The sequence below is a fragment of the Brienomyrus brachyistius genome, chromosome 15, assembly GCF_023856365.1.
Source record: "Brienomyrus brachyistius isolate T26 chromosome 15, BBRACH_0.4, whole genome shotgun sequence".
In the NCBI taxonomy this organism is placed as follows: Eukaryota; Metazoa; Chordata; class Actinopteri; order Osteoglossiformes; family Mormyridae; genus Brienomyrus; species Brienomyrus brachyistius.
The window spans coordinates 10,053,363-10,074,672 of NC_064547.1; the positions used below are offsets into that span (position 1 = coordinate 10,053,363).

The 21,310-nt window shown below is 37.8% G+C and overlaps 1 protein-coding gene across 1 annotated transcript; it reads right to left on the minus strand.

The window, feature by feature from the left end:
* Positions 1 to 10,758: 10,758 nt before the first annotated feature.
* On the minus strand, positions 10,759 to 14,073 carry dmrta2 (DMRT-like family A2). The gene is made up of 2 exons (XM_048975879.1): positions 12,914 to 14,073; positions 10,759 to 12,646 (listed from the first exon to the last, which is right to left on the minus strand). Exons 1-2 carry the CDS (start codon positions 13,365 to 13,367, stop codon positions 11,790 to 11,792), a joined length of 1,311 nt encoding a protein of 436 aa, XP_048831836.1. The 5' UTR covers positions 13,368 to 14,073; the 3' UTR covers positions 10,759 to 11,789.
* Positions 14,074 to 21,310: the final 7,237 nt, after the last annotated feature.

Sequence of the window (21,310 nt, forward strand, 5' to 3'; positions counted from 1 at the left end):
ACTACTTACACTGTTTGTTCCATCAAGCTGCCATCTGCGGACAGCTAGAGGAAGTTATACTCAGTTGATAAAGTATCAACTTTGCCAAATGCAAATCAAATTTAATGCAAATCAAATGAAAGATAACTGTAAAGTTATAGCAGGAACTGCTTACATTTTACCTATAAAAGTCATAGTGAAGCAGCAGACAGAGGGAGTTTCTGCTACAGGCAGCAAGTCATTATCTATATGGTTTAAAGGCAGCAAGCTGAGCAGCGGAAGATACTGAAGGTGGGCTGTACACCACTAGAATACGAATGTCAGATCAGACCTCATGTGCAGTGGTACGTTAGCAACAATGTGCAATAACACTTCTCTGCATGTACAGAGCGTGCAGCTTGCCGGCAGCATGGTGGCTCAGCGGGTAGCACTGTAGCCTCACATCTCCAGGGGGGGTTCAGATCCCACATATGTTCTGTTGGTGTGGAATTCATCTGTTCTCTCAGTGTTGTGCTGGTTTGGTCTGGGTACCCTGGTGTCTTCCCACAATCCAATACAGTTGCTAACTGGCATCTCTCGGTTACCAATACAGCCAGTCCCTAGGTAGCACTGTGGTCTTACAGACAATTCATAGTTACGGACAGACTGCCGTTACATAAAAAAAGTGCTATATGTTAACTGTATGTAGCTTCATTAGTTTGTTGGCTCAAAGAACAGTACAGTACAGTAAATATCTACTATATAGTAATAGCAAAATTTGACTAACTGATGCTAAATAAGAACCATATGTTCCTGTTCTGACAGGAACTATCAAATTCAACTTAAAGTCAGGTTTAGGTAACGCATCTCATTTGTAACGGGTGAGTGAGTGAGTGAGTGAGTGAGTGAGTGAGTGAGTGAGTGAGTGAGTGAGTGTGTGAGTGAGTGAGTGAGTGAGTGAGTGAGTGAGTGAGTGAGTGAGTGAGTGAGTGTGTGTGTGTGTGTGAGTGAGTGAGTGAGTGAGTGAGTGAGTGAGTGAGTGAATGAGTGAGTGAGTGAGTGAGTGAGTGAGTGACTGAGTGAGTGAGTGAGTGAGTGAGTGAGTGAGTGAGTGAGTCTGTGTGTGTGTGTGTGTGTGTGTGTGTGTGTGTGTGTGTGTGTGTGTGTGTGTGCCCTGTCAGGAAGTGCCATCCTGTCCAGAGCTGCATGGGGAAAGGGGATTCCTTAGGTACACAGGGTTGCCAGCTCTCATGCATCTTGGCTTGTTTTCAGACTTTCATGCGCACGCAAGAAATCTTACAGTAAATCTATATTATTCCATTTTAAACCCAAAATTAGCCACGTCAAAAGCATTGGGGTAGTTTGCAAACCCTACAGACTGTTTACAAGGTAATAAAACTGTTACACACACAGACTCTGTCTGTGTGTCTGTGTGCGCAGACTCGTCTCGAATTGAAAATCTCACTCTAGTCAGCAGACCAAAGTTGGCAACCCTGGGGGTACATTCAAGTGAAAGGCTAAATTTGCATCATTTTACTGGTTTTGGTCCAAAATATTCATGCATTTTCTCAAATAAGATATTTAATGCAGGTACATAAGTATTGTCATAATAAGATGCTAAACTGTCCTTTTTTATTCAGGAAAAGTCACACATCACCATAAACAGACCTGACCTCTAATTCATGACCAACAAAATGTCATTAAATACATTCCTGCCCTCTTTGGCTCCTAGTAATTAACCTGCTAATTCATAAATACCAAAGGCAGAAAAGAAAATTTGCACGGTTTTGCTAGCTAATTGGCCAGGGTCTCTGATCTGATGAACTGTGGCAGTTAGGTTCTCGATGCTCCGTCAATCAGTCCTCTGCACTCTGGATGGCAGCCTGACTTCCCACATGATGAGAGCGAGACCGTTAAATCAGACGGTCGTACTCCCTGACAGGGGAGAGGTTGCTGTGGACAAGCCTGAGGCCGTTGCTCCATGCATGCATCCATTTGTCAGGAAGTCGTCACTTCAAGCTTCAGTCTCCCCGACAGGGAGAAGACCACTGACACAGCTGATCTGACACCGCATCGGAAATTCCGGACATTTCTTATTAATGCGGCCTCCCAACCCCCACTACACTCCCCATGTATGTGAGAATACCTACTTAGAATTTGCTGCAGGTGCATAGATACCTGCATTCAACAAGAGGGCACATTACTCAGGCCGGTTACGTCTGGCTGTCAGTCATAAGCTGTGAATGACATACTCATACCTGCTTATCCAACGTAGGGTTGCTGTCAGCAAGTTGGTTTGCGATGCCAGTCCACCAGTGGACAAGCACTACAGACAATTAGGAGACACCATGTTACATACTTACAGGGTTATGAACAATGTAAGCAAAGAAGAGTATCCTAGGGGTGTCAATCGAAACCACAATCAGGGAGGTGTGAGGCTACGGTGCTGCTCACGAAACGACCATATTGCCCAACACAGAAAAACCAGATACTGGTTAGTAAGCATTCAGACATGGCATTCATGCAATGACAATTCGATAAGAATACATTACCTGAGACTGCGACCCTGTAGTGGGTAAGTGATTAAGGAAGATGGATGGAAGGCCACATCGAAAAGCTGCTCTTGAAAAACGAATAGAAGAGATGATGATTCTCCTGCATTCTGTGACTGGTCGATTAGTGACCATTTGTAAGTAGAAATCTGGAATTTAAAAAGATTCTCCAAAGAACAAACAAAAAGCTGAGAACAAACAAACAGTTTTCAAACCTGAATTATACTTCGCAGATGAAGAAATAGAGGGCTAGTCATGATGAAAGGCAGCAACAAGCTCTCCTCCGTGTGTAGCCTAAGCGCACCCAAAAGACACTCATACATAATTAATCAGACAAGTAGCAACTGGCAGCGAATTAAACCAAGTTCATTTAAAAGAGTCTGGCAGGGCTAAGGACTGTGGGGATGAATGTGGACATATCTATGTGATACGAAACCAGGCTAAAATAAAATATATTCCGCAAAGAGAATAAAAAACAGATGCAGATTCAGGAGACAATGTGTCCCACTGCTAATATATTACAACAAGAAAGTGTTTAACGAGAAATTCTGTTGTATTATTAACTATATTGTATTTACCTTGCATGTATGAGCAAGGAATTCTAGGAAAAATTCACAAGAGAACGGTAATTCCACAAACTACCAAAGGAAGTTCCACTAATTAATGATAAATAATTACAAAAAAGCACAAAATAATGATAGTTTAGCTCTTTAGTAACCCATCACCCGTCTTTTTTAAGTATTTATCCTGTACTTAATTAAGATGAGCCCGCAAGCACTTCGTTAGGGACACCCTGAACTGCATGTCACACACTACATGTAACCAGCCCTTTATGTGAGAATTATCCACTAAATCCCCTAAAATAGGAACAAGGTGGATACAGGTATTTTTTGGGGAGGGAGTTGGGGGGATTATGGGAACTGGATTAACATAAATAATGGTGACAAAAGAAAAGCAGTTTTTCCGAAAATGAGAGGAAAAATATAAAAGACTGATGGGTTAATATAGGCTCGTGGGAGTTTTACACAAAAATGTGTAAAAGAAAAAGAAAAGTCAGTAGTTCAGAGAGATAACCAATCACATTGCAGAGGAAGTGGATCCAAGCAACTAAAGGAGAATAGACCAACCAATCACATACCTTGGTCCTCCCTCCTCTAGTTGCTTGGACCCACCTCCTCCACAATCTGATTGGTTATATCTTTGAACCAATCATTTTTTGCTCTGCTCTCAGAACATATTTGTGTAAGGAAAACTCCTGCAAGTTTAATACTGGGCAGCAATGACGGGCAGAGAGAATAGGACAGACCCTAGGGGGAGCGAGAGGAACAACGTATCAAATACAAAAGAAGATTTTATTCACTTGGAACCATGAAGAGAGAAACTGAAACTGAAAGAAAAGTGAAAAAGAAACAGGAGGGGGAAAAAGAGGCTGATGTTGGACCCGGAGAAGAGAAATAATGTCTGTGCTGCTGGGACACAGGGGCTGAACGTGTGACCGAGGTTGATGTGAGACAGAACACAAGCATTTAATGCCAATGGTGACTGACTGCAGACAAAAGGGCCAAGTCACTTGACTTCACCCTGCCATGTAGAGTCATACCCTCCCCTGTGTTACACACATACGCTTGCAATAAAACAAGGAACAGATAGACTAGGTCAGCGCTGTACTCCCCAAAACTGGCTTTGTTCCACATCAGAAGATGATTACATCTACCCCCCCCCCCCCCCAACCCCACATATTTTCTCTTCAGAAAACAGGCACAGATTCAGGACAGTTACCTGAGTGACTGATACTAAGTCATTGCTATAGGTCTATTACAAACTTGCAATCACGAATGAATTAATAGAAGAGTATACCACAGATGCATTAAAATTCATCATTTTGAGATTTGCAAATGATTTTTTTTATATAATGAGATTGAACCATGGTGATATACATGGTTGTTTAGCTGGTTACATTGGTATTTAAAGTAGATACATTAAATTAACGTGTATTAATCAAAAATATATTCACAAGTTGTATTGCCTAAGGATTGCACTTTTTAGTTGCCATGGGATACCCCAGAGATTATGCTGTACTAATTTTGCACATATTTTCCTGGCCTCTCTGGAGCTGTGAATCTAAACATTTATACAAATTAAATGACAGGAATAGAGGTGTAGAAGTACTTTTATTAATAGAATTTCACTTTATCTCATTTGGCAGAATATAACTTTACAGCATTTCAAGTGCTAAAGCTGACAGAAGAACCCGCAGAGCTGCAGCTAATTTGAAACTTATTTTGCTAATCATGAATACACATCCACATGCAGTTAATCAGAGAGTAAATGTTAGGTACGTTTGCCATCACCCTACTGTCACCTAAGTGTTGAATTCATATTTTGGGGTTGCTGTCCTATGACTTGGTATTGAAAATTGCACATAGTAGCTAAAGAAACGTGGTATGGCAGATCAGTTAGCAATTAATTAACATTCCTATAGAGCAGACTGACATTCTTGCGTAAAAAAATATTAAATCAAAATGGAGCTTAAATTGCAGGTGTAGAATCATAAAATACAGTACAAATATAAAAATAGAGACTTAATGTGAAAATTACCGTTAGTTGCTATAAATTTATGTTTACATGGAAGCGCCGACGAGATTGACTTCATCTACTTTTGTCGTCATTCTTTGCTGCTTCATGATCATTCATCAATGTAGTAGTTTAACTCTGTGAATGTAACCTATTTCGGATCATCTGCACATGTGTTTCTCCTGAAAATCTTTGATTTGGGGAGATTTAAACACATGCAGGTAGGTCTATTATCAACAACTTACCTATTACAACAATGTAATATATGGTTGACCCTGTTACTGATATTATTTTAAACTTTCCTCTGATTTCGGATTAATTATCTTTTTTTTCTCTTAGAAAAGTTTCTGATGCAATACCCTACATGTGCAATATGTATGTGCATTTAGACCAATATATATATATATATATATATATATATATATATATATATATATATATCCATCCATCCATTTTCCAAACTGCTTATCCTTCTGGGTCGCGGGGGGTCCGGAGCCTCTCCCGGAAGCTACAGGCACGAGGCAGGGAACAACCCAGGATGGGGGGCCAGCCCATCGCAGGGCACACTCACACACCATTCACTCATACACGCGCACGTACGGGCAATTTAATAACTCCAATTAGCTTCAGCATGTCTATAGACTGTGGGGGGAAACCGGAGTGTGTGTGTATACACACACATTATTCTCCGATTCTATTTAAGCCTCAGAATCTATTTAATTGTAATTGTACTTACAATGACAATAAAGCATCTATCTATCTATCTATCTATCTATCTATCTATCTATCATCTATCTATCTATCTATCTATCTATCTACAATACGTTGAGTAATGCCAAAAAGACACAATCACCTGCGTTACTCCGGCAAGTGTTTACTAAGGTGAGCTTCCGGGCTGCTTTCCGATGAGCCTCGAAAGTCATGTTTGCCTTTCATTGAATCTGAGAAAACTCCCCAAACTAATGATGCTTTTGCTTCTAGAGACGAAATGCTCCCAAAGTATATTAAAATTATTAAAAAAGATTAATGAAATACTTCAGTGAATATTAAAATAACTATCAATCGATTATTTAATATCTGGTATTTATAATAACGTCACTGCTACTATTCATTTTTTGGTTTTATCTTGCTTTTACATGTCTCTGGTGATGTCTCTTCTCATCTCCAATTAACCAATTAACCATTCTAAAAACTCATTTCTAAGTCTGACTGACTAGCAGGGTAAGTTTTTGGAGTGAACCAATATTGTCATCCATCCATCCATGCATCTATCTCCCCCACTTATTCGGTATCGAGTTGCATTGCAAATTTTTTTGCATTCAGTTTAAAATAAACCTTAGATATGCCTACATTGGTTGTTTTTTATGATGACTAAAATGTAAACAAATTATTAAAAGTTTAATTTCTGGTACCTTGGAAATAAAAACGGTTCCCGACGTATAAGAAATAACGCATAAGAAACATTATGTATAGGAAATGTTTGTGTTTCTGAAAACTTATGCCTGACAATATAGAAACGCCAACATTTTTGTGGGCGTTTTAGCGCCTAATTTGTATTTGGTATATAATTAAGCAAAACACTGCTGAACACTGTTATTCCAGTTTTGTCTTAGTTATTGAGCGTAAACTCATTCACCTGAATCTTGGTTAACGAAACAAAAGGTGATTCGTGACAAATAAACTGTCGTTTTTAACTGTTGACACAAGGTGGAGATGTTGTCATACAAAACAGGCTACGTTGTATCACATAGCTTTGTTCTAAACCCCTTCGTTTTAGTATTAGTGTAGTAGAACTCGAGACTGGTCTAGAGACCACTTTTTTTGCGGTGTTGGTCTCGTCTCGGAATCGCCGTTATTTTGACTCGTTCTTGTCTGTGACATAGAGGATTCGAGATTTTATGTCATGACCAGTCAAGACCACTCATCAGTTTTCCTCAGTATTTATTACACCAGCTTAATATTATATCTGATTGTTAATTAGAACCCGACAAACGCAAAATATGTTGTTTTGCCCCCCCAGTGTAATCCTGTGCGCAATGAGGCATATATTTAAAAACAAATCGGTAAAAACCAACCCTAATAATCCATTAAACGTCGATATTATTCACACTCGACGGAAAACTACACATTAGCCTTCTGGGGAAAATATTTCTTTTAGAATTTGTTTATAATAAGCCTAATAGAAAAAAACTCAAAATGGGCTTGGGTTCTACTAGAAATTACCACAAAACGCAACATTCTGTTTATTAGGAGGACAATTATTTGATATTTCCGCAATATTTATTCACAAAAATTTGTGTATGTATATTTAATTTCGTGCTCCGTCAAAACAGTTGAAATCGAACGTGCCCGTTGTCTAATTGGAACACCTCCTACATGTAAACCCAATGACGTACTAAATCGTCGGTTTGTTGTCTGAGGGTAAAATGCGCCTAAAGGTTTCTCAAATTTCACTTTAACTACGATAACGTATATAGGCGAAAAACCGATAGCGATGAACATTAAGCATCAGACTTTAAAACCGGCTGTTATGTCTGTGTTTATCCAGTAGATCATAAACTAAACAATGGTTTTCCTTTTCAGTTTCTTTCAGATGTTGTAAAGTAACAAATAAAAAATGTAAAACCATGCATTGCTGTCTATCAGATAACTTCAACAAGTTACCGAGTGGATGCAAAGTCAAAGATATTCATTTCCATCTGGCACTAACCATGTACCTATTCCTTCATAATACTAAGCCATAGAAAGGTCCCCAATGAAACCCGTGCATTCCCACATCATCAAGACTGTAATCTGAACAATTATCTGATTATATGGATAGTGCCTGCAATTTTTTTATATTAGACAAGACTAAAAATTGAGAAATTATAAATGGTGCAAGTTGTTCTTCCTCATAAGAAGGATGATATAAAGACTATTATGATGTATCTGAGTAGCCCAGAATGCTCTGACAACAAAATCAGAAAGCATATGTGGCTAACTCATGTACATACAATGTAAGAAGCCTAAAATCAAAGGGATAGAAAAATGCTCAAAAAAGGATAGAATTGAAAGGGTTAACACGGTACTGTCACTGGGTTCAAATGCAACCAATAAGGTGTGCCTTATTTGAAAAGTTTTTTTTACATTTATACAGAAGCATTCATATTGAAATTTTAAGAAATAACTTCCATGGTTCAAATTATACTGTGACACAAATTTTAGGCCATATTGCCTAACCCCAAGATGGTGCCTCTGCTACACATTTTATAGTGTGTAGTGTTATATAGACTCAAACATTAATCTGTTTCTGATCTTGACTTGGTCGTCTTGTCTCGGTCACTCTCTGCCTTAGTCTTGGTCTTGTCTTGGTCTCACCCTGCCTCAGTCTTGGTTCTTTCCCGGTCTCAATACAATCTGTTCTTCGTAATGATTTGGTCTCAGTTTAGGTGGTCTTGACTACATCACTAATGAGTAGTATACAATACATAATCTGTTTCAATTAGTCCAAATTACTCGCCTTTCATAAAGTTCAGTTGAGCTCAGTTAACATATTATTATATAGAAGCATAAAATGTAATATCTTTATCACTGGTTACGGCAGGGTGGGGGTTAAGGTTATCATAGTTAGCGTTAGCATTTTTCCCATAGAAATGAATGAGCGGTTCCCATAAAGGTATGTTTACCCAACATGTATATGTGTGTGTGTGTCTGTCTGTCTGTCTGTCTGTTTGTCTGTGGGGTGGTGGGTTATGTATATCTTACATTGTGGGAACCAAATGTGATAATAATCTGTTATTCTGAAGCTTTTTCGGACCCCACATATATAAGAATCTGTGATTGCAATCGGAAAATTTGAAATGCCAAAAGTCTAATATTTTATTTGGTTAAATTATGGTTAGGGCTGGGACAGGGTAGCGGATAAGATTGTCTTTGTTTGGGTTAAGGTTTTTCCATAGAAATGAATAGACTGTCCCCACAAACATAAGAATATGAACATGTGTTTGTGTGTCTGTCTGTCTGTCTGTGATGGTGTCTGTGTCTCTCTATATATCTGTGTGTCTGTGTGTTTGTGTCTGTGTGTGTGTGTGTGTGTGTGTGCCTACTAGTCCAACAGCTGTGAAATAATTAGATAATCATATAGGGTAACAGCGGGAATATAATGCAGCTATCGGAAAACAGCATTTTGCAATAGTACCGACAAAAGCAGCAGACTACCTCTCAACGATGGGTGCAATTAACACCTTAGGTTATGATAAAATACAATAAAAAATTGAGCCTTTTGCTTTTCTTGTAGGCCTAAACCTAACAGAATTAAGTTGGTTTGAATGGATAAAGCAGACTTTGAAGGCTGCTTCTTATGTTCCACTTCGCCCAGAGAAAATCGAAAGCGGGTGAAAAGCTTTGCGAGGGAACTGCATGATAGCAGAATTCATATAAAACTTTATTACATGTGGATGAATGCCTTACGGAGGTAAATAAAATCACAAAATGAAATCTGATATTATTACAACAAATATACTTTATCAAAAGCATATTAGGGGGGGGCTCTAGAAGATATATAAGTGTTAGTTTTCTTTTCCCGCTGGCCATTAAATGAACAAGGCCGAAGGCACTCTGTCAATCCGACACTGCTGTTTACACTGTTATATTTGGCGGGGGGAAGTAAACACTTTAACTCTGCCAAGTAAGAAAGTGGATGGATTAGGTTTCCATGGCATCAAATTTCAGGAGCCGCACAATTTTAATTTAAAAATACAGTGAACTTCCTTATTGTGGTGTTTTCATGGCTTGGAGTTGTGCCATCGCCCACATTTTCCCGGGTCAGTGTGTGTCGCTTTAATTTTTCGTGTTACCCTTATCTAAATCTTATCATTACTGTGCTGCCAGTAAGTGCTGAAGCAATTGACATGGGTTTATAATTGTTCAACATGGTACACAAAGTTCACATTCACAGTTACAACTTATAAATTATGAAATGAAAAACAAGCCTGGTGTATCTAATGAATCGACATAATGTAACACCACCAATGTGATATGGCATACGTGTAGCTTTAATGTAAATATATTATGAAAATTAATTATTATTTTGCACTGAAACATAGATATGTTTATGTGTGTGTGATTGTGTGTGATAAGCGGCATATTACAAAGCCTAGTACTACAGTAAATTATTATGATGATTATGATGATGATGGTAATTAATATTATTATTTATTATTATTGTTGTTATTAATAATAATAATAATAATAATAATAATAAATGCTGCTGTAGTGAATGTGCAATACAAAATAATGTTACCATTTAATAAAATTATTATTAGGAAAACAGCAAGTATTTTTTGTGGAAAATAAGAATGAATGAAAGGATTAATCTGAAATGGAAGAGATATCATTGTAAAATGGAAAATTACTTAAGGCTACATTTGGTCATAATTTATATTTGTCATTAAAATACAAAATAATTAATAATATATTAATATAAATAAAATAATAAAACAGATAATAACAATAGTGATTATGTTTGGTTATTACTTTTATCTGCCTATATATTATTTATGTGCAGAATTATGTGAGTGCATGTGATATATATATATATATATATATATATACACGCATATATATATAAATACATGCATACATATATATATTAAATAAGTCACTATATGTGGGCCTTCATTTGTAGAAAATAACATTTATTTCTAGCAAATGCAACACATTATATGACTGTACAGCTGACAACAAAAGGAAAGCAAGACTTAAAGCACGTATAAGAATGGCGATTTCATCAAATAGAACTATTTTTTGCTGATTATGTTGGGTAAAGTACATTTACAAATATAATCATCTAGAAATGTAATATACAATATTTTGTAGAAGAACTACAAGGAGGCACGAGAAAGAAAATGCCTAAAATTAATTAGTTTAAACTGTCTGTTATGTTATCGACACAAGAAAAATAGCTACACATTAGAGCAATAACTTAGAATGTGCTTTTTAAAACATGGGTACATTTAAAGGACTGACACTTATTTAAGCCCCACATTGGTGACAATATTAGTAACTATAGCTGCGAAAGCTTTCATAATAGAAATAACAGGCAAAGAGTGAAAAAGAACATATCAATAAAATGTAACTGTATTCTCAATAGATGATTATAGCGTGACCTTTTGAGTTTAAATGGAGCCTGTAAAATGGGATTTCATATAGAAACAACCAAACTGCAATTCACAATGTACAAGACAGATAATGATAGCATTTCTTTCTTTTTTCTCTGTCAAAATCTCCTCATCCCACCCAGTTGCTTATGAGGCTTCAGCAGTAATGGTTTAATGAGTATTGGTTTAATCCAGCACCAAACCAAACAATGATTAAGAACCACAATTGATTTAAACAGTTTACCTATGCACCAATTGCAAGTTAAGGAGGTGTTTGTGTACGGGCTTTGTTTGGTAATTAACGGATATGCAATAATTTTAATTTGTGGCACTTTTTATATAGATTTTGGGCAGACGTTAGGAACAGGCTCTACATGACAGGTTAACGTATTTAACAGAAAAGTCTGTACAGGCCAGAGCCATTAGGATCATCCGTCTCCAACCACCTCTTCTATTTCCCCACTAAGAGCAGAACACTTTTGGCTATGGATTATCTCATCATGTCCTTCTGCATTCATAATTGAGCTGTACCCCCACCAAGTCACAAGCACGACTTTCCAACAGTCACTCACTGCTTGTCGGGGGTATTGTTCACCAATGGCCCATACAGTCCGTTGGTGTAACCCTGGTCTTTGTGCAAAATCGATCTGTCCCTTATCAAGTCACTAAAGGCGTAGTCCATGGGAGGCCGGAAACCGAGAGTCGGCATCAAACCTGCAGTGGAGTAGGGAGTCATGAAGGCGAGTCCTCTGCTGTGGGCCGAGTAAGCTAGCCTCAGGGGGTTGAGTCCCAGGTGGGTGCTTAAGGGGTAGGCCCCGGGATCTGTGCCAAAGTGCCCTGCGTTCGGCTGCAGGGGGGAGAACGCAGACCTGTTGCTTAGAGTCATGGCTCCGGGTAACATGGGCCGGGGGGCAGAAGCTGACTGCGGTTGCATACTTTGCAGCATCCGCTCAGCAGCCCAGGACTCTTCGGGGACCTTAGGCTGCCCGCTGTTGTTGAGGATTTGCTCTATGGCTTGCACCACGTCCTTCCCACAGCCTTGTAGAACCAACTCGAGGACACTCCGCTTGTGACTAGGGAAGACCCTCGTCAAAATGTCGATGGCGTTCATTTGCCTGGCGCTGGCTGAGGACGGCGAGGGCTCCTGCTCATCTTTCTCAGTTTCAGACCCAGAATCGGAGCCCAGTGGACTGACCGAACCAGGGGTCTCTTCTCCATCTTTCAGGGCCTTGGAAACAGGGGAGCTGATGAAGGACTCTCCATCTCCATTTTCAGAACCAGACCCGTGTCTGATTTCAGGGGAGGAAATCCCGGGAACAGACTCACTATCGGTGGACACGGACTTCCCAATAGTCTGTTGTTGTGGCGTGACAGATCTTTGCATTTGGGCTTTTGGAAACAGTTCAAATTTTTGAACATTTCCATCTGTGAAGAAATGAAAGATCTAATTAAATAATCTAATTCTCATCAGTATATATGTCAGTTCATAAATCTCTAGGGTTCGTTTTTTTTAGTAATCAGTAGTTTTTATAAAATGTTCCTGGCTGTATTAGAATCTATGCAGAATATGTGATTTATTCATTGAAAAGTATGGCAATGAAATCCATAGTGTATTATCTGGAATGCAATAAGGCTCTTTACACAATCAATAAATTGGTCAGCTTAAAGACAAACCAAAATATTCATGCTCACCAGAGTTTGTCTCGTTGCTCACAGAACCAAAGACTTCATAATTCTGGCGAGGTGGAATGATACCGTTGGCAGCGGCCAGCGCTAGCCCCTCCGCTGTACCGTAAAGCAGCTGCAGTTCGCGGGCTTCGTTTTCTTCTTGAGCTTGCTGCCTGCGCAACGCCACTTGAGCGGCCATCACGCGTTGCCTCTCGGCGATCAGTGTGCACTTGGCGCACATGCAGTCCTTCCAGCGGCAGTAACGCTTGTGTCCCTTCAATGCCGACACGACGCCGTGGTTCCTGCACCGGGCGCACTTGGGAGTGCGCGGATATTTCTCAGTCGCCCGCAACAGTAGCGGGGGGCCCCGCAGCAGACTGCTAGCCATGGAGACAGGGATAGAGGCAGCGGCAGCAGCTGCTCCGGGATGAACTTGGGATCCAGCGGTGGCCGTAGGGATTTCAGATCGCATATCCATGTTCTTGTTGATTAAAAATTACAATTACTTCAATTGGAACTTTTTCTTCACGAATTTCCGAATTCGACACTATTGAAATTTGGAAAAAAAATAATCAACGCATTTGCTTCTTAATACCGGCTTATTTAATTTAAATAGGCTATTGCATCTACAATTATTACTTTAAAGTGTGTATTTATACTTACACACAAGGCAAGCAGCCAGTTAGCTAAGTGTATTAAACCGAAACATTTGGTAGGACACAAATGATCAGAAATAACGGCGTTTAGTTTGAGCTTTCAATAATATTGAAATCTTGCCCGATATTATACACCGCCTGTAAAACTTTAAAGTACTAAACTAAGAATACTTCCATATACTGTCTGTTACGAAGTCTTCAAACTTTTGTTTAGTTTCCCAAGACTTCTTGTCTGATGATTTGGATAGTTTGTCCTGTAAAGTCTATCCTCACATTTACGTCCAAAAATACGAACGATGCGCACAAAAAGGATAGCTAAAAACTGACAAGGATTAAAAAAAAATTACAGTCACATACAAAATGTTCGGGTATGTTCTCAGAATGTCTAAACTCAAAGTTACAGTGAAGAAATATATTTCATATCTGGTTTTAAATCCATAGGTTTTCCTTTGATCTATTAGAAGTTAATCGGGTCTTAGGTTATTTCAGCGAAAGGCGTTCACGTTGCTAGCGACACAAGCGTGAGACACTAACTAACTGGAGAGATTGCCACTAGATACAGATCTTCTCTCTCTATTGTTGCTCCTACGTTTTCATTAGACAAATTTGACAACAGTGTGGCGCCTGTCATTGGTCAAAGGGGGAAGGTGCGATCTGATTGGCTTGTCATTTTTTTCAACTGTGTCCACCTGAATTCTTTCTTCAATAGCAAGTGTTCAAAATCTGAAGGAGGTCCTGCAGAGCAAAAATACATTACTTATAATAGCGAATTTAGAATTTAAAGGACAAATCAACATTTCGATAGTAAATATAAATAGCAACAGAAATTTTTGAACAAAAAAATATTTAATTCCCATTTTTTATTATTTTCAGATGGACGAAACGACCTAGAAGTATCCAGTGTTTGTTTAATGTTTTTTTTTCTTCCTTTCTTAACTTGTCTTTTGAGTTGTACATTCCCACAAGCAAGTGTAAAAAAGTTGCAGAAACTACACAAATAAAATACATTACGTAATTTTAAATGACCAATTGAATTTACTGCAGAAATTATGGGAGCCCGGTTAATTTTTCGATGACGTCATCACCGTCAAGTCGTCAGTAAATAAGGTAAGTTACCATAACGTATATCCTAAATTGATGCCGGTAAAAAATCTGAAAACGTGTATCATTTCTTATCCGACATTACTTGAATTAATCATATATACCATGTGTGATGCTAAAAAATAAAAATTGTTTTCAGACATTCTTTATAGCCAGCTTTACTCTATTTTATTTGCAGGAACAACTAGGAATCGGGGACACAAAACTGTCTGACAAATCAGCATTCCGATTGTCCGGAATTAACTATATTGCCTATTTATTTGAATCATGTGAATTAATGTTACTTTACTAAGTGTAATATTTAAATTTAAACATTCTGTTTACAAAAAAATCAAAAGCATTTTCTACGGTTCACAAATGCAAAACCGATGCTTTAAAAATTTGATGTTTTATCTTTATCTCCACAATCATCGATATTGTCGATAAAAGCTGAGACTTGCATACATTTATATAAACTCGTACGTGTACTATACGTTCCATAGGAACACGTAAATTAAAGATGACTTACAATTACTCTGTGTGTTGCTTTTTGTTACGCCAGTATATCGACGTTGAGTGCATCACAATAAACATTACATAAACTGTTGTTTTTGATAGGCCTACAATAAGCAGTATCTCGTTGTATGTTTTGGAATCCAATAATTTTGTTTGACACCTGGAAGATTGTTAAAAATGTGCATGATGCTAAAACCGGTGTGCAAAATGCATGGATTTAATTAAATGAGTATATTTGCGTTTTTCGTTCTGCTTTCAAAGGTACGAACGTAATGCTTAATCTTCAGGGGCTGGCTCGGTGACACTTACGTTCCTGAAAATGACCGCTATTTCTTGTTTTCATTGTCCAAAACACTGCATCACGTAAAACGTTAAATTCAAAACATTTGTTCGTGTATTCTATCCAACGTCTAAAGAAGTGGGCCGCAATCCTCAAGTAGACAGGAACTATAGAAAATATATTGATGCATATAGTTAAAATGAAAATATCTTATACCCTAATATAAATTTCACTAGAGCAGTTCGATTTTGGTTACCTTTATGTATGTAATTTTATAAATGAGTGTTTTAAGTTTCAGCGTCATTTTGATGTTTTGGCTTGGGAATATACAACGGTTACATTACTGGTAAGCAAGGGATAAAAACAGCTATTAGTTTGGAAATTCGGAATGTTAATAGTTCTCAAGTCTAATAATCCAACCGGGATCATACGGCGCCTGTTTTATAAACTACGTCTTTAAGGTTTACAGAAATTAAACGTTTAGTCTCGGATTTAATTATGCTCAGTAACGTATTACAGACTTCTTAGGGCCGTAAGCTGATTACTATTATTAGTTATTTTAAATATTCTGGTAGGAATTTGAAACGGTAGGTAAAACATGTTTGGTGTAAATATATACAGAGGTCAAAAAAATAATATTTTAAACCCTATTCAACAGTTTTCTTCGACCCTGGACTTTGAAATTCGTATTGTTTTACTTATAATAATAACACGAATGGTCATAATAATTACTTATTCGTTTCAGTATAATTCAGATACATACAAAAGTTGATTTAAGATAAATTGTGCTTTTTAAAAAGAAAACGGATCTTTGCTTTTGCGTTAATTTTCCATTTATACAAATTTCCAAAGGAATTATAAGCCTACTTTAATACCGTTTTGTATTTTCTCCTTACGTAACGAAGCTCTTCTTGATACACGAGAGGAGAGGACTAGTTCTACAGCACCGTCATTGTGTTACTGTGAGCCAAAATAAGCACATCATAACAGCAACAGGAGAAATGGAATAATATTTGGCTGAGCCTTTAGGCGTTATCGACCAAATGCGTTTCCCTCTTGCTGGCGCAATGACTGTATCCTCTTTTATCAATTACTTCTCTTAACAGCTAGTCCACCCTATTTCCCATCCTCGTGACCCTACGCACCTTCTCACATTTAAGTGGCTTTTATTGTAGCCTACATACGGTTTTGTGGACGCCTCTGTATATCTCTCGGTGCCTTCGTTTTCGCTTTTCGACGCGGTCTCTACTGCTGACTTCCAATTGTTTACACACTGAATCACAGTAAGCAAATGCCATCTGTTTCCCCCGCTGCTTTCATCTGCACCTTTAATTACCTAACCAACAGACTAATAGAGATGATATTAAACTAAATCTTTTTGACATTCAAAGTAATTATCTCGGCAGCGATCTCACACGAATGAAAATTGCCATCTAAAAAGCAATTCTGTGTTCATAACGATACCACACATAGACCTATAGAACAAAAACTTCTCCATTGATGTGATGTATTTGACAGGGCCCTGTGACCGGTACCTTAGAATTAGATGGCAGATTTTAAAATGTCGAATGGTGACGCCGCCTTATTTCTGGCAGTCCTATATATTTCCGCAAGTGGCCTCAAAGTAATTGACAGTTAAACTTGCGTGGTTTCAAGTTTCAGGGATAACTACTTTTAATCATCTCCAAATAATTGTAAATAAAACCTTGCCACAGCAGTTGAAGGGTATATTTAAAAACTACATGTACACAACTATACAAGAGGTACAAAGTTTTTCCAGCATAGATAGCACAGCAGAACTACATCATCCTGTTCAATATAGTTAGCCCTTAGGAAAAACAGGCTAACGTTATTTTTTGCATATTAAAATCACATATCCCGTTTAAGTTATAATACTTTTTAACAGTCCCAGATAATTAGTACCTTTTAATTAGGTGCTCTAGTATTTCCAATTAAATTTCAGTCAACAATTAAATGTGACTGGGGCACTTTCAAAATTCAACATTCTTTCAACAGTTCGTTAGACATACGCAAAAAAAGAAAGGCAGAGCAAGAGAGAGAGAGAGAAAGAAAGAGAAAACATGCAAAGCTTTCAGTCCGATAAAATATGCTACAGATGACTGAGTTTTTACACCTTTTTACATTCTCACAAAAGAGACGCTTGACCCAACATATGTAACAGCATGTTTCTGCACTTCAGCACCCTGGTGAGGTATTTCAGCGGCTATTCTGGCTGCTGTTACCCAGCCTGCGCACGGCTGGACCCGGATAGCCTCCCGGGGACTCCCGCTGAAATCGCGCAGTCTTATTAAAGCGCCGCAGAGGTTAGAGTAGCGGATAGAAGGGCTCACAAGGAGCGCATGGTTTGGGAAAACCAGCGCCTATTTACACGCTTCACCTCTTCACCAAGTGCTCATTAGGTTGTTAACCTCTAGTTCACATGAAAAGCTCTCGTGAAGAAGGACTTTTTTAGCGAGAGGACGCATCCCCCTCAAGGCAGAGAACAAAGCCTTAAAATAACTACACAAAATAAGCTATTATTTGTTACTCTAAAGTTGCTTTTGTCCACCGCACTTCTGCACATACACATGCGCATACAAAATGGTTCTCCTACATCTTAACTTTTATACAGTAGGTTACGTGTCCTTTTATGTGAACAGCAATCAACAACGAATTAATTCGATACCCTTTCCACGTTTAGTCATATTCACAACAACAGAAAATAAATATAGCTTTACTAAAACAAAATAAAATGACTCGTGTATCCTTTGGGTAACTTGTTGCACATTTATACGGCGTTGATAAAGATTTTACACTCTTTTACCAGCGACACTCTTATACTTCTTAACTTCGTACAAAAAGCATAGCGCCGATTTATATGGACATATTATACAGTACTTTTGCACATTTCTGTATATCAAAGAATTCCCTAAATGCAATTTCAGTTTTTAAATAATTACGAATTCGCCAGAATATAGCAGACCATGTTATGCAAGAATGTATGTATCCTAACAAAAGTTTTTTTTTATGATTATATAAAACAGTAAAGTGAATTCTGCAATAAACGACAAGGTCCCTCGTTTAATAAGACAGGTGCGGCGGAGACTGAAAAAGAGGTGCCGAGACGTTTCCCGCAGAAAAGACAGACATTAGGACGAACTTAAATACGTGGTTCACTGCCGAGTAGACCGAAGGGCGGGGGGATATTTGCAGCTCCTCTACAAACAATTTAGCTGGAGAGCCCTTCGTTCGGAGCCGTAAAAATAATGTCCTTATTTCTAATTGGGATATTACCAAGGAGGGACAAAAAACACGTGGTTTAACTCCCATAATTCAGAACTATTGTATAGATTTTTTTCGGCGCTTTAAATACCTTTCTATCCCCGCTTTTCTTGCCCCAGTTAGTTTCAGGGGAGCCCGAGGCACGGATTATGTTCCCTGGCAGTTGATCACCTCATTGAAAGTTAAATGCTATTGAGTGAAACGGAGAGTTCTATGAGAAGAAAGACGCTTCGCGATCACACTAGTGAAGGGATACTGATATAAATAATACTCCACAAACACATGTTATCTGATCAAAGGAAAAACAGAAAAGAAAATTACTTGAAATTTGCCAGTGTCAACATTGTCAACGAGTAATTTGATAAACTGCACATGATCATTAATGCGTCATGTGAACACAGCACCCAAATATATTTTCTTAATATTAAGCATACTGCATTGGTGAAGGGAATGTGTTTAATCAGAACCTACATTGTGAAATAGCTACCGTACTAATACTGCACCACCACCCCCCCAACCCCCCCCCCCCCCCCCCCCCCCGGTGCGCCCAGGTATACATCGGGCAATTAAAATGCAGGCTCCATCCCCCGCATCTGCCTCCTTTACGAAACGAATTGCGCAGAAAAGAAAGTATCCTAAAAAAGAGCCCACATTGAGATCACAGATGGAGTGTAGGTTTTTGCTAGAAATTTGAGAAACACCATTGTCCCAAATCAAAACTCAATGTGTTGGCTTACAATGGGTTCCGCTTTGAGCTCCTCCGCTTCAATCAGCCTTGTTTTTTAAACTTGAAGTGCTCTATACAAAGACCGGTCTCCTAAATGTCAAAACCGCTTCGATTCCAAGTGTGGCTCTCCTGCAAGACGGTGTTGAAAAAGAACACAATTATGAAGCAATAATTACTCTACTTCAGTTCGCACGCCACTGCGCCCATTCAAACATTCTTAGCCCCATTTAATGCTTTATTCCAGGCCATGATAATCCGAATACCATAGGTTTAAGTTTTTTTTTTTTTTTAATCTTGGCAGTTTTTAAGAAAGTAGAGATTGGATGGGGTAATGGTAAATACATGAATATTCAATGTGGTCACAATCCTATTATTTATTCAAGATATTTACCATTTCCGTTTATTTAAACAATGTTCCCTAGTCCACATTAATGTCGCTGACGCAATATCAGGGGTACAATGTCTTATTCACAATAAAAGGAAATAAAACAGAAACACGAAAAATATGTGAATATTTTAAGCGCAAAATATCTCAGCTTTGATGTCTCGGTTTCATGACTTTGGACAGGAAATATCGCTTATATAAATGTAGTATTACGGTTTACACATTTTCACATATCATCTGTTTTTAATCAAGTTAGAATTACACGTTAAGCAATGAAAAAGATCAAAACAATCCACATAGTTTAGACTTATATAAAAATAATAAAAATTGAAAAGAAACCTATTGGAAATGAGAATATTGTATGAGTTCCATTTGAATGATTAATCATTTAATATATTTCACGTTTGCTTCATACACGTAAAGGTCTTAACAGATTAAGCAACATTATTGACTATTAAAGTATTTAAATGAACATTCTTTTAACATATTTCTAATAAAAATGCATGAAATCCAAAAATATATATTTGATTTTACCTTTATTTTTTTAGAGCTTTACCTAAATGTTTTTTTTTTTTTTTTTTTGCGTTTGACGTGTATTTTAACATACATAACACAAGTCAGAGCAATCAATAAAAGGATGGTCATGAGACCAGGTTCGCCGCGTACCTATGAAAAGAATGGGAGAGAAGTTAAACAGTAGGCCGGATCAATGTCGGTGGTGTTAAATCGTCTCCAATACAGAGTAAAAACTGCGCATTTTGAAAAGGTGAAAAATATCACCGTGTACGCATCCACTTCAACAGCGTGAACTGAAAACCTGAAATATGAATGTTATTTCGGTTTCTACTCCATCAAATTGTCATTATTTTTTACCTCGTTATAGCGTGAAAAAGATAATATATCGTAAGGCTGCCGTTATTATTTTAAATAAACGTTATTCCACACCTTTAATTCTGCCTTTATTTGGGGTTATAATTTAAGTTATGATCCATATAGAAATGTATAATTACTGCCCCAATGATAAAGATAAAAGATGTGTAATTACTTTTAAACTGCAAGTATAACTAATACCTGGACTATTTTTAATGATAAAATGTTTCATAAATATTTTTCATTATTTGGCTACTTCGTAATATAAGTAGCCGCCGGTTAAACATCCAGACTTCAAATTGAATTTATTTGGTTACCCGCCCCCATTATTATTTTCGCGAATATTCATTACTTTGGGGGGACGTTTCGCATTTGCTAAAAAACAGGTGGGTATTTTATCAATTATTTAAACACCCTAATTCATTTTTTGAGTAATGGTAACATTTCCGAACAGAAAGACATTTTGAAACTTAAACAATGAACCGATATCTTCTCTGAATTATAAATTAATTTTATTGCAGTTTACATAGGGCTAAATGTGATTATGGAGTTACAAGATTAACTCAAAAACTCGGTTATAAAAATCTTTCTGAAAGGAATAACGGTTGTCCCGGAGTAGATGACG